The 15,093-nt window shown below is 35.8% G+C and overlaps 1 protein-coding gene across 2 annotated transcripts in view; it reads left to right on the plus strand.

Moving 5' to 3' along the window:
- Positions 1-8,554, plus strand: part of LOC117317959 (alpha-catulin-like) — a 43,977-nt gene extending 35,423 nt beyond the window's left edge. For both annotated transcript variants that reach the window (XM_033872927.1, XM_033872928.1), the window contains 4 exons: positions 3,820-4,080; positions 4,343-4,465; positions 5,759-5,842; positions 6,423-8,554. In XM_033872927.1, the coding sequence (XP_033728818.1) occupies positions 3,820-4,080; positions 4,343-4,465; positions 5,759-5,842; positions 6,423-6,605 (651 nt within the window). In that variant the 3' untranslated portion in view covers positions 6,606-8,554. The remainder of the gene's footprint in view (positions 1-3,819; positions 4,081-4,342; positions 4,466-5,758; positions 5,843-6,422) is intronic.
- The last annotated feature ends 6,539 nt before the right edge of the window (positions 8,555-15,093 follow it).

The raw sequence follows: 15,093 nt of genomic DNA on the forward strand, positions 1-15,093 counted from the left end.
GAGGATAGCTTTACAGTGAGGATACAATAAAGAGGATAGCTTTACAGCGAGGATACAATAAAGAGGATAGCTTTACAGCGAGGATACAATAAAGAAGTTAGCTTTACAGCGAGGATACAATTAAGAAGTTAGCTTTACAGCGAGGATACAATTAAGAAGTTAGCTTTACAGCGAGGATACAATAAAGAAGTTAGCTTTACAGCGAGGATACAATAAAGAAGTTAGCTTTACAGCGAGGATACAATAAAGAAGTTAGCTTTACAGCGAGGATACAAGAAAGAAGTTAGCTTTACAGCGAGGATACAATAAAGAGGATAGCTTTACATCGAGGATACAATTAAGAAGTTAGCTTTACAGCGAGGATACAATAAAGAAGTTAGCTTTACAGCGAGGATACAATAAAGAAGTTAGCTTTACAGCGAGGATACAATAAAGAAGTTAGCTTTACAGCGAGGATACAAGAAAGAAGTTAGCTTTACAGCGAGGATACAATAAAGAGGATAGCTTTACAGCGAGGATACAATAAAGAAGTTAGCTTTACATCGAGGATACAATAAAGAGGATAGCTTTACAGCGAGGATACAATAAAGAAGTTAGCTTTACAGCGAGGATACAATAAAGAAGTTAGCTTTACAGCGAGGATACAATAAAGAAGTTAGCTTTACAGCGAGGATACAATAAAGAAGTTAGCTTTACAGCGAGGATACAATAAAGAAGTTTGCTTTACAGCGAGGTACATATGTAAGGGCTAGCTTATTCGAGCCACAGAATATTCTGTAAGACACGACTTGGGAACTCTGAGACTGGAACTGTGTTTACAAATTCAGAAGACGTGATATTTTATTTAAGCCACCAGGAGTAATTAGAAAGATGAGCATCAGTCTGAAGTTTCCTTCCAATTTTCAGTTATTGGCCCATATGATCTTTGTGCATAGAAAATGAACTGAATTAATATAGACTACGGAGGAACGCCTGGCGCGTCTGAAAAATACAGGACATTCTTACACATTCTGGATTCTCTGTTCATATCAAGTCTTCGTGTGTAAGCTGTTTCACATATCAGAGTCACTGTTCATATCAAGTCGTCGTGTGTAAGCTGTTTCACATATCAGAGTCACTGTTCATATCAAGTCGTCGTGTGTAAGCTGTTTCACAAACCAAAGTCTCTGTTCATATCAAGTCATCGTGTGTAAGCTGTTTCACATATCGATCAGGGTCTGTCCATATCAAGTTGTCATGTGTAAGCTGTTTCACATACCAGTCTCTGTTCATATCAATTCGTCGTGTGTAAGCTGTTTCACATATCAGAGTCAGTTCATATTCAAGTCGTCGTGTGTAAGCTGTTTCACAAACCAAAGTCTCTGTTCATATCAAGTCGTCGTGTGTAAGCTGTTTCACAAACCAAAGTCTCTGTTCATATCAAGTCGTCGTGTGTAAGCTGTTTCACAAACCAAAGTCTCTGTTCATATCAAGTCGTCGTGTGTAAGCTGTTTCACATATCAGAGTCAGTTCATATCAAGTTGTTGTGTGTAAGCTGTTTCACATATCAGAGTCCCTGTTCATATCAAGTCGTCGTGTGTAAGCTGTTTCACATACCAGTCCCTGTTCATATCAAGTCATCGTGTGTAAGCTGTTTCACATATCGATCGGGGTCTGTCCATATCAGGTTGTCATGTGTAAGCTGTTTCACAAACCAGAGTCTCTGTTCATATTAAGTCATTGTGTGTAAGCTGTTTCACATATCGATCAGGGTCTGTCCATATCAAGTTGTCATGTGTAAGCTGTTTCACATACCAGTCTCTGTTCATATCATGTTGTCATGTGTAAGCTGTTTCACATACCAGAGTCTCTGTTCACATCAAGTCGTTGTGTGTAAGCTGTTTCACATATCGATCGGGGTTTGTTCATATCAAATTGTACATTAGGTATGATTCCAGAATATTGATGTCATCATTTCCCGATATATAACAATAAAAGTTACTGTTATAGAAGAATGAGGTCTGTAATACCTGAGTGCCTTAACAAAATTTGATGCCATGAAGATAAAAAATGTCTGTTACACATTTCCTTGAAATCCTGATTTATACCTGTTTACTTTTATTGACAAACATCGCAGCACCTTGACAACACATATACATGTATATATATATATACATTTTGTATATATATATAAAGGCTGTGTGTTACAACAGTACAGCATGCGGGCTTTAATATCAAATGTAAGAAAATTCCATTATGAAAAAGGATGAGGGATGCAATTGTTGAATGAAAATAAAAAATATGTTGATATTTTAGGGAAACTTTTATATCATTTCTGATTGGTTGATAGAGTGTTATGTTGACCTTTGAGGGAAATAGTTGTTACTGTGTGACCTTTGAGGGAAAAAGTTGTTACTGTGTGTTGACCTTTGAGGGAAATAGTTGTATTATTTGTCCTGATTGGTTGATTAAGTGTTACTGTTGTTGACCTTTGGTAATTGTGTACTTTTGATTGGTTGATGGAACGGTAACAAGCTTTTTGTGGTTCTTTGGATACAGAAGGAGATTAAAGCTAGTGGTTGTGAGGCTAACAAGGCTGTTAGGGGAGTTCATGTGGGCCATGGAGGTGAGGATTATATGAGGAGTAGAATGCTATCTTTGGTAAATGGATCAGTGACAAATGTGTCTACCATTTGGTTTGAAAATCGACTGGATAACAGCCCAGGTAGATCTGATAGAGGACAGACTAGACTGTGTCTGACAGTGTGGGACCACATACAGAGACAGTGTCGGAGGTACTATATATATATTATTGAGTCAAGTCAGTGTCTGGGTACGAATGTGTTGGCCTGTACAAAGTGTGTCCTGTCAGATGTAGTTGGACCACCCTCCTCCCCCTTTTAGGTTTATTAACAGGATAATGATAGAGACACCAACGTTTTCTCATATCTTTATTTCTGTATTATATAAGCAGAACCCTGTGTTATCCAGACAGAACCCTGTGTTATCCAGACAGAACCCTGTGTTATAGAGACAGAACCCTGTGTTATAGACAGAACCCTGTGTTATAGAGACAGAACCCTGTGTTATAGACAGAACCCTGTGTTATAGAGACAGAACCCTGTGTTATAGAGACAAAACCTGTGTTATAGAGACAGAACCCTGTGTTATAGACAGAACCCTGTGTTATCCAGACAGAACCCTGTGTTATAGAGACAGAACCCTGTGTTATAGAGACAAAACCTGTGTTATAGAGACAGAACCCTGTGTTATAGAGACAAAACCCTGTGTTATAGAGACGGAACCCTGTGTTATAGAGACAGAACCCTGTGTTATCCAGACAGAACCCTGTGTTATCCAGACAGAACCATGTGTTATAGAGACAGAACCCTGTGTTATAGAGACAGAACCCTGTGTTATAGAGACAAAACCCTGTGTTATATTGCACCTCAACACATCATGTTCTAGAAAGCTGTGGTTATTTCATTGAACTGACACCATTGAAAAAATTCACAATAAAAGTGTAATATTGATGATCACAAAGATTATATTTCAAGAGAAAAGACAGATAATCTTTGGTGACATTTAAGGAAGCTTAAATTATGATACACTTCTAGAGTGATACTGTATTAGTAAAACTATATTAATAATTGACCTCTGACCTTTGGAACTGACATGATATATTACAGATGTGTGACCTTTGCAGAAACATACTTCATAGTGCTGTCCACTGGACAGATACGCTACAATTGTGTGACCTTCGACCTTTTCAGAAACCTGCTTAATAGTGTTGTCCACTTGACAAATAGGTTTTAATTGTTTGACCTTTGACCTTTGCAGGAACAAGCCAAGATCGCTAAGCTCGGCCTGGAGATGAAGTTGATCACATCAGAAATGGACGCTGAGACGGACAAGTGGGAGGAGCCGGATAACGATATAGTGAAGCGTGCCAAAAACATGTCGAGTATGGCATTTAGTATGTACCTATTTACCCGAGGGGAGGGGCCACTTAAAACCACACACGACCTCTTCGTACAGGCCGAGTATTTTGCTGAGGAGGGCAACAAACTCTACAAGACTGTGCGAGAGTTTGCAGATCGGGTAAGTTCAAATTTGTGAACTATGGATCTGTACCGACCCTAAAAACTGGCAATATTGTTCAATTATTTTGAAAGAAAAAAAGGAAAACTGAAATTTTTTCTTCTCCTCTTAAGAAGGAATTGTTACATTTGTGAGTTGACAGGAGTTTAACCCCAATCTGGGGTGATTGACACCTTCACTTCTCTGACACATTGACATGACTCAGATTTACACACCTTCACTTCTCTGACACACTGACATGACTCAGATTTACGTGTTACAGGTGCCTCTTTGTGTACATCGGGAAGAATTGCTGTCACATCTCGACAGGATTCCTTCCTACTGCCAGCAGCTTCAGGCCACGCTAAAGTCTCCTACGTATGGAAAGTCAGCCACATTTAACAAGGTACGAATGTTAGCCTCATTTAACAAGGTACGAAAGTCAGCCACATTTAACAGGGTACGAATGTTAGCCTCATTTAACAAGGTACGAAAGTCAGCCACATTTAACAAGGTACGAATGTTAGCCACATTTAACAAGGTACGAAAGTCAGCCACATTTAACAAGGTACGAATGTTAGCCACATTTAACAATGTATGAAAGTCAGCCACATTTAACAAGGTACGAATGTTAGCCACATTTAACAAGGTACGAAAGTCAGCCACATTTAACAAGGTACGAAAGTCCGCAACATTTAACAAGGTATGAAAGTCAACCACTTAAAAACTGTCCCAATGTCACCATATGTATGCGGTATGAAAGTCGGCCAGTTAACGAGATATCAAAGTCGGCCAGATAACGAGATACCAAAGTCGGCCAGTTAACGTGATATCAAAGTCGGCCAGTTAACGAGATATCAAAGTCGGCCAGTTAACGAGGTATCAAAGTCGGCCAGATAACGAGATACCAAAGTCGGCCAGTTGACAAGATATCAAAGTCGGTCAGTTAACGAGATACCAAAGTCGGCCAGTTAATGAGATATCAAAGTCGGCCAGTTAACATGATATCAAAGTCGGCCAGTTAATGAGATACCAAAGTCGGCCAGTTAACATGATATCAAAGTCGGCCAGTTAATGAGATATCAAAGCTTACCAGTTAACGAGATATCAAAGCTTACCAGTTAACGAGATATCAAAGTAGGCCGGTTAACGAGATTTCAAAGACGGCCAGTTAACGAGATATCAAAGTCGGCCAGTTAACGTGATAGCAAAGTCGGCCAGTTAATGAGATACTAAAGTCGACCAGTTAACGAGATATCAAAGTCGGCCAGTTAACGAGATATTAAAGTTGGTCAGTTAACGAGATATCAAAGTCGGCCAGTTAACGAGATATCAAAGTCGGCCAGTTAACGAGATATCAAAGTCAGCCAGTTAACGAGATATCAAAGTTGGCCAATTAACCAAATATCAAAGTCAGCCAGTTAACAAGATATTAAAGTCGCCCAGTTAACAAGATATCAAAGTCGGCCAGTTAACAAGATATCAAAGTCGGCCAGTTAACAAGATTCTAAAGTCGGCCAGTTAACGAGATATCAAAGTCGGCCAGTTAACCAAATATCAAAGTCAGCCAGTTAACGAGATATCAAAGTTAGTTCACTAGAATTTGTCTTTTTCATGTCTCCTTACTCTGAGTATTAATGACTTTGTCTTTTTCATGACTCGTACTCATTCTGCGTATTCACAACTTTCTGTTTAATAGGTGGACAGTGCTATACAGGAGACGAAAAACTTGATGAATGCCATCGCAAAGGTTGTCACCACCAGTTTCATCTGTGCTACTAAGGTAAGAAAACCCATTGGATCTTAACTCCAGGGGAATGATCCTTAAGTCGACAGATATGAGGCTTGCTGAGTGTTTGGCAGCTCAAGTATCTTTGGGAAAGCTTCTAAGTCCAAAAGTATACACCTTACACCCTCCTAATTTGGTTTATACATTTATTAGAGGTCCAGGAGGGATGTTATGGCAAAATCATCAAGAAAATATTTTTTTTTTCTTTTCGTATTTTAACATTTTGTGGACTTAACTTTTTTAGCACCAAAATCCACTTTAAAGATTTTTGGGGCAAGTTTTGGAAAGCTTGCGAGTCCACACCCTTCTTATTTAGTTTATACATCCATTAGAAGTCTAGGAGCGATATTATGTGACGTACAATTTCAAAATGACATGCTTATACATACATAAAAAAATAATGCATAGTGTGATTACTGCCACTGGTGAGTTTTCGCAATCATTGATTGCACTTGTTAAAACTTCTACTGGCTTATAAAGGATATGTAGATAACAGAACATGCCATAATTTAACTTGTAGATTTGATATGTTATCAAGTTTACTTAAATTGTATACTTCATATTTCTATTGCAGTACAACATTGACTATCGTCGCTCACCAGGGGGCAGTAGAAGATGGCGTAGCCAGTCGTCGGCTGATGCACGTTCCAACAGCTCTGACAATGAGTCGGTGTATAGCAGCTCAGCTGATGGGATGCAGCGGAGTTCATCATCAAGTCGACAGTTCTCCAGCAATAATAGCCTCGACAGAGCATGACTGGAGGCGGGGCTAGAATGAGTCTGCTGGGGTCAAAAGGTCAACGACTGCTGATGTCATCAATTCATCAAATATTGACTGCTGACTCTCAAATGAAAGAATGTGATTGATTTAGAGCATGTTTTGTCAATATTTAGATTTAGGGGTCAATAACTGGGTCAAGAAGGTCAGTACCATAAACTGACCATGAAGGCTGTGAGGTTAAGTTCTGTCGGCCAGGAGACTGACATCCCGAGACAAGGTCATACATGATTATTATACTTTTTGTCAAGGTCAGATGAGATTGGATAAGAAAAAGCATGATCATAAAATGTTTAATACAGGTTATGTTACTTGGATTACTACCCATTCACAGGGGACAGCTAGAGTTATTCCCCTTTTACAGATGAGCGACTAGAGTTATTCCCCTTTTACAGATGGGAGAGTTATACAAGAGGAAGGGCTGGAAGGCTGAAGTTATTGCTCTTTTGCAGGAGAGAAACTGGTGTCATTCCCTTGTTCAAAGGTTAAAGTTACATAGAATAATGTTACCAATTTACAGAAGAATGACTAGAGTTATTCCCCTTTTACAGATGTGAGAGTTATATATGAGGAATGCTGGATTTATTGCTTGGAAGGCTGGATTTATTGCTCTTTTACAGGAGAGAAACTGGTGTCATTCCTTTGTTTAAAGGTTAAAGTTAATATAGAATAATATTACCAATTAACACGGGGCATTTTCAGTAATTTCCCTCTTACAGAACAATAACGAGTTATTCCCCTTCTACAGATGAGCGAGTTGGTCTTTGTTTATGTGAGGAAAGCTGAAGTTATTTATCTTTTGAGAGGAGAAAAACCGGAGTCATTCCCTTCTTACAGGAGAGAGAAACTGAAATTATTCCTATTTATATGTACACTAGAGGACTAGAGTTCTCCTTTACTTTGAAGGAGGCTGGAGTTACTCCCCTTTAACCTGAGGATGACTGCAGAGGCAGGAGTCACACCTCTTTTACAGGAGGGAGGCTGGAGTTACTCCCCTTTAACAAAAGGAAGACTGCAGAGGCAGGAGTCACACCTCTTTTACAGGAAGAAGGCTGGAGTTACTCCCCTTTAACGTTAAGGAAGATTTCAGTTATTTTCCTTTTGTACAAGGGGATTGGAATTACTCCCCTTTTCCATTTGAAAGCCACAAATTATTCCTATTTTGTATTAATGGACCCTAAGATGGTCCCCTTTTCCTATCTGTGAAATATGGTGTGTTATTATTTTGTTTGAAAGGCTTGTGTTCACAATGATAGACGTCTATATTATTATATACATATTTTACATATTTTTTTGTTGTAATCTTGCCATTTTATTTACAAGGCGTATATATATTTTGTTGTTGTTGTTGTCATGATTTAGATCAGTAATTTTACCTGATAGGGTATGTGTTTGATTATTATTTATTCCATTTTTATTATCGGAAAGACAGAACCTGCCTTTACAGGTAAAATATCATAGATACTACTTCGCTGACACTTGTATACACTGCCTCACACAGCATCTACATAATGACACCCACAGTATAGAAATAGGTCTAATCAACAGCTTCCTCGGAAAAAAAAATGGTAAAAATGATCACTTTAAACCCTGAAGTTATCCGATTCATAGAAAATATACAGGTGGAGTATGGTAGAAATTCTTCACGATCCAATTAAGTATTTATCCTCTTTAAATTTAAAAGATGATATATATTAATATTTAAAGCTCAGATTTTTGGAGAGTGATAATAGTATATGGTATGTAAATTTCTGTATTTCATGAAAATATTTAACAGTTTGTATTTTTTTTCAATTGATCATCATCATCTTTGTCGGAGATGTAGCTTCTTTATCTGTGCAGATAAATCTTGTTATAATGCCACAGTTTTACATGAAGAATGTTGGCATTATAACAGGTTTCCTCATGTTGGTTCTGAATTTTTTTTTTTTAAATATTCCATAAACAATTCCACAATTAAAAACAATTATTTATTGAATTGTCCCTGCAAAATGACCGTGATCCATGTGTGTCACCGTAAGTGTCCTATAATCCTCTAAAATACTGTAACAGATTTATATAGTGCCACTCACAATGTTTTGGGTGTCATGTATTGTCCTACAACCTACTGACTTCTCGCTCAGAAAAAACCCAGGTCTGATATGGCCCGGGGCCCATAGATTTGATCTGTGGGTAAGTAAATATTGCTGACTACTTGCCCGATTGGCAAGTGCAAATTTCTCAATTTTTTACCTTTCCCCTAGATTAATTGAAGATACTACTAATTCAGTTTGATTGGTCCACCATGTTTCACGTTTGGGTAAGTACTTTTGAATCCTAACTTGCCCGAAGGACCAGTTATGCTGATTTTTTTCTTCCTTCACTTTAATTGTCAGTTCTCTCACTGCCGAAATATTTCCTAGACCCCTTTTCTTTGGAGCACTTGTGCATCTATCTTCAGTTTTACTCAGTTCAATCCAAATATTCTACCACAGGCTCAAGAATGGTTATGTTTTTCATAATCCGATTTATTAAAATGTTTGTACATTTCCTTATAGTATTCCCATTTTTTGTGATTGACACGATTTTAATGTTTAGTTTCGTGGTCATCATCATTACACTAAGAAACTTGAAACAAGTTTTGACCAGTTTGTACACAAATCAGTGTATACACCAATCCAACGGACATTTCAGTAAATAATTGGGTTTTTCTTTGATATCTTGGTATACAGTTTAATCTAAAGCCAAAGAATTTCATCAATTTCCCCATAAATGAGATTTTGATGTTGGAAGCAATGTCTAACAGTTTATAAACCCAAAATATCTTATAGTACAATTCTTAATACATGAATCCTTTTTTTACGCAGATTAGGAGTGGAGTTGTCTTTTCGTTCTCTAGTATGTTTAATTTGATGTAGTATTTTTATCCATGGTTGAAGTATAGATCTCGGTTACTGAGAAAGATAAAACGTATTATTAGATGTTTACTGTGATAGTTATTTTAATTATATATTGTATTTTAATAGTATATGGCTTTCAAGTGAAAGATAATTGATGTTGAAATGTTCAAAACATGTATTGCTACTTACAGTAGAGGTTGGTTGTCAAGTGTGATAATGTGGCCCGTTTGACCTCAGACTAATGGTGTTATTAACGATGAATTTTAACCTTTTACTAATGTGTGCAATCATTTTAGATGACAGCTTTGTTGCCTGATGATAGATATTTATATCCTGCAATCGTAAAGGCCACCATTGTTGGCTTCTAAAACTTCTAAAAGGTAGTTATAATGTTAATGCTTGTCATTTGTGAGTGGCAGGTTTTCTTGACACTCAAGTTGATAGTACATCTCAAGTTTATAAAACATATAGGTAATGGACATATTATAATGAGACACTTGGGCGTAAGTCAAGACATGAGGGTATATCATAAGACAATTGGATATTGGTTATGATAGACACTTGGGTACAGTTATAAGACATGTTGGTACATAAGACACTTGGGTACATTTTTAAGACATGTAGGTATATGATAAGACTCTTGGGTACAGTTATAAGACATGTGGGTACATAAGACACTTGAGTACAGTTATAAGACATGTGGGTATATGATAAGACACTTGGGTACAGTTACACAAGACATGTGGGTATATGATTAGACACTTGGGTACAGTTATAAGACATATAGGTATATGATAAGACACTTGGGTACAGTTATAAGACATGTTGGTATATGATAGACACTTGGGTACAGTTATAAGACATATTGGTATATTATAAGACATATTGGTATATTATAAGACACTTGGGTACAGTTATAAGACATGTTGGTATATGATAGACACTTGGGTACAGTTATAAGATAGTTGGTATATGATAAGACACTTGGGTACAGTTATAAGACATGTTGGTATATTATAAGACACTTGGGTACAGTTATAAGATAGTTGGTATATGATATACACTTGGGTACAGTTATAAGACATATTGGTATATGATAAGACACTTGGGTACAGTTATAAGACATGTTGGTATATGATAGACACTTGGGTACAGTTATAAGACATGTAGGTATATGAAAAATCACTATTTCAGATACTTTGTAAAGTTAAGAGAATTGAATATAATTAAGTTTAAGATGCCTCATTAATTATTGAGATAATTTTTTTGAATTGAGTAAAAGGAATGGAGAATTCAGTAAAATTGCCAGGATAATTAAGCAATAGAGAATTCAGTAAAATTGCCAGGATAATTAAGCAATAGAGAATTCAGTAAAATTCCCAAGGTAATTAAACAATGGAGAATTCAGTAATATTCCCAAGGTAATTAAACATTGGAGAATTCAGTAAAATGGAGAATTCAGTACAATTGCCAAGGTAATGAAACAATGGAGACTTCGGTAAAATTGCCAAGGTAATTAAACAATGGAGAATTCAGTAAAATTGTTATATATCTAGTATGTAGACAAAAATTTGCAATGTTACCTGTTTTCCTGTATGGTTTAGACTGGTGATATTCTTTGTTATTTTCCTCCCCAGTTGTCTCCCTTGTCTGGCTCCTCATTCACAATTTTTTACAAGTCTTACCGCTGTGGGTTTTGGTATGTACCATGGTATAGTGTTCACACAGTTATAGGTATTTGTTATATGATATCTTGCAATTCCAGAGAATTTTAAGATCTCGTACATATATAACGTTATCGTTTACATAGGACAAGATCTCCAAGAAGATTACACACTAAAATTTCATCATAGGGGATATCTCTGAAATGATTTCTGAATAATGAAACTTTGTACAATTTTTCTTAAATCTACATTGGAAACTTTTTAACTTTCAGCTTTAGATTTATTAAATGACAAACCAACCATGTCAATTCACAATGTTGTAACATTCTAATGTATCTTATTTCCAGACATTCAATTTAATTTTTTTAATCAGAGAATGGACAGTTTTCAGTAATGAAGAACTACAAACACAAAATATTGCACAAAGTTTCTCTTTTTGTTTAATTTCACAACATACTTGTATTCACTTTGAAGAATTTCATCATCTTTTCATCATTTCGTGTTTTTTTTTTTGTGCTGTGTAGTTTAAACATTCCGATGGCTAGGTCTTCAGGGTCCTCAGTATAGTCCTCAAATCAAACTGAAATTATATATTGTGTATAATATATATTTAAATATTACTTTTTTAGGATAAATTTTAGAAGTTATATTATAAGTGTTTAAGGTGATGATATTATACAGGAAATAGAGACTTTATTGATGAAATACATGTATATTGTACATCATATATTGTACATCATATAATTGAGAATTATTGATGAAATACATTATTGTACATCATATATTGTACATCATATAATTGAGAATTATTAATGAAATACATTTATATTGTACATCATATAATTGAGAATTATTGATGAAATACATTATTGTACATCATATAATTGAGAATTATTAATGAAATACATGTATATTGTACATCATATAATTGAGAATTATTGATGGAATACATTATTGTACATCATATAATTGAGAATTATTGATGAAATACATTATTGTACATCATATAATTCAGAATTATTAATGAAATACATGTATATTGTACATCATATAATTGAGAATTATTGATGGAATACATGTATATTGTACATCATATAATTGAGAATTATTAATGGAATACATGTATATTGTACATCATGTAATTGAGAATTATTGATGGAATACATGTATATTGTACATCATGTATATGATTTTATGAGCAGAGAGTGTATCGGAATATTTACTTGGAATGTAGTGATATCTCCCAAGATTGAAGAAAAGGTTGGAGAACCTTCACATAACGACGTATGTTAAAGAATTTGTATGTACGACTTAAACAAGACGATATTTAATAAGATTTTTTGTTTCATTATTCAAAACATACCCAGGTATATTTTTTTCTTCAATATATCCGATGTAAGACTTTTTTTAGTTCTAGTTACCTCCCTTTGTACTGTCTATTGTGTCCTATCCAACATCTACAATTAGTTCACTATATCATTTTAGAAGCAACCCCATCCTCAAAATTTATATAATATTTTAAGTTTTAAGTTTCCCCAACCTGAGAAAGTTGTAGTCTCGCACGCCCCAGACTTTTGTTAGAGGCGGTCTCGAGTGTCTGGGGAATGCGAGACTATGGATATTGGACAATGTGAGAGAGACCTCACATCAGTAGAGAATATTTTGGCTATCCACAAACACAAGTGATCAAGCTGAGAGGATTACCAGCTGTTCTAAAGAGGGTAAAACATCTTACTCAGTTGTATATAAAACCTAGTGGCGAGTTGATTCCGAACCTTGACAGAATTTCCAGAGATGTTGTGGTTGATTCCAAGCCTTGACGGAATTTCCGGAGATGTTACGGGTGATTCCATGTCTGGACGGAATTTCTGAAGATGATGTGGTTGATTCTGAGCCTTGACGGAATTTCTGGAGATGTTGTGGTTGATTCCAAGCCTTGACAGAATTTCCAGAGATGTGGTTGATTCAAAGCCTTGGCTGAATTTCCAGAGATGTAGTCGAATCCAAGTCTTGACTTAATTTCCAGAGATGTTGTAGTCGATTCCGAGCCTTGACAGAATTTCTGGAGATGTTACGAGTGATTCCATTTCCATTTTCATATGACCCTTCACCCTCAAACTACATCAACCCATGCCTGACCTGGGTTAGAAGAATTCCGACTACAGCAACTATGCTTTGTTTGTGCATGCGTCACCATTTGGAAGCAAGGCAGTGACGGGTTGTTATTTATACACACATATAATATTAGAAGGAACAGTCTGGCTCTAGTAAATAGTTGACGATCAAAGTAGTGGGCCTTAGGGAAAGTATTTTGACAGTCACAAAGGGAGGTAATCTTGGAAATTTATTAAGGAAATATTATAACCCGTATATCTAATTTACATGTGATCTCGCACAAGTCCCAGCTACCGTAATAAATATCAGAATTTCTAAGTTCTTCATCCCTGATGGCGATTTCCAGAAATCTTTTCTTTATTTTTATTTTCCTATATATTGATCAACAAAAATGACATTTCAACCAGAAAGGATTGAAGTAGATATGGCTTTATAGATAAATTATTGACAATATTTTTAGTGCAATGTTTTATTAAAACCTTTTGTGAAATGTGCAAAACTCAACAATGAGTCTGTATTTTGTTTCAGATTTTAATGCCACGATGTTTATACATTTTAGAATATTTTAGTGTTATGTTGCAGCATATTTTGAATATTTTGTTGTTTGTGAATCATAGCTGGCCATTTCTCTTTTCAACACACTTTTAATTTTCACCCTGAAGCAAGCTTAAGTCATGGCAAGATAGCCGTCGTCAGCTTTTCTGTTCTAAGACGACTAGTTGAATGCCACCCACTCACTCTAATATCAATGGAGTTTTACTTGTAATGAAGGCCAGATTAAAACACATCATATATACTGTCACAAATTTCAGAGTAACATTTCCATGTTCTTCATGTATCATTTACCGGTATATGAAATATTTTGGAAAATCAAAGAAGCTCAGGTTTGCCTCATGATTTGTAGCGAAAGTATTCAAAATGAGACGAAATTACATTGACCTTTTGCAACTTTTGGTAGCTGTCATTAGTAAGCCTGACTTACACAACAAGGTAATTCACATCGGTGACTAACACCATCAAGGCTTCATATGCAACTGAAAAAGTTTCCAGAGATATTACCACAACTTTACCAGACACATTCCTAGATCTAGTTAAAATAACAATTAGTTACCAGGTCAGTGATTCAGGCCAATTGGGCCTCTTGTTACTTTATTTATTTGGTGCTTTACTGTTTTATTATAAGTGTTGTATTACTGATGAATTATTTTATGATTTTTAGTTAAACCTTAATTACATTAATTATTATTTTACATTTTGTCAATGTAATATATATCTTGTTTATATCAGACAACTGTATCTTGCCAAAGTATACATACCGAGGTACATAGTACTTATTATTAGAACGGACAGTCTGCCATGAAGTCAAGTTATCCCAGAAAGTGATGGACAACAGATTATTTTTTTTTTATTTGCCATTAAAATGACTTAGTTATTTCATATTACCAGGTATATCAGAATTTATACTTCATTAAAGGGAGGTAATAGTTAATATAAGGGGAGATAATTCCTCATAAGGGGAGGTAATATGCTTCTGTTAGTTTCACTGTTGCATGTAGCTGAACTAGGCCATGTTAATGAAGCCAATGTTAGAATTCCCTCCCCATATCAGTTTGTGGTGACAGAACTTGTTCACTCTTTTGTGTGCTTTATTATTGCCATGGAAGTTTTAAATGGAACTCGTTGTTAAAGAATTCATCATGATTATCGTGAATAAAATTCTTATAAAAGTGTTCTTCTTTGTATTGTTTCTGTTGTGTGGTAGTTCTCAGTCGACATGTCAGATAAGAATCACAACACACAAGGCGGAGG

Source organism: Pecten maximus, chromosome 19 (genome assembly GCF_902652985.1).
Source record: "Pecten maximus chromosome 19, xPecMax1.1, whole genome shotgun sequence".
NCBI lineage: Eukaryota > Metazoa > Mollusca > Bivalvia > Pectinida > Pectinidae > Pecten > Pecten maximus.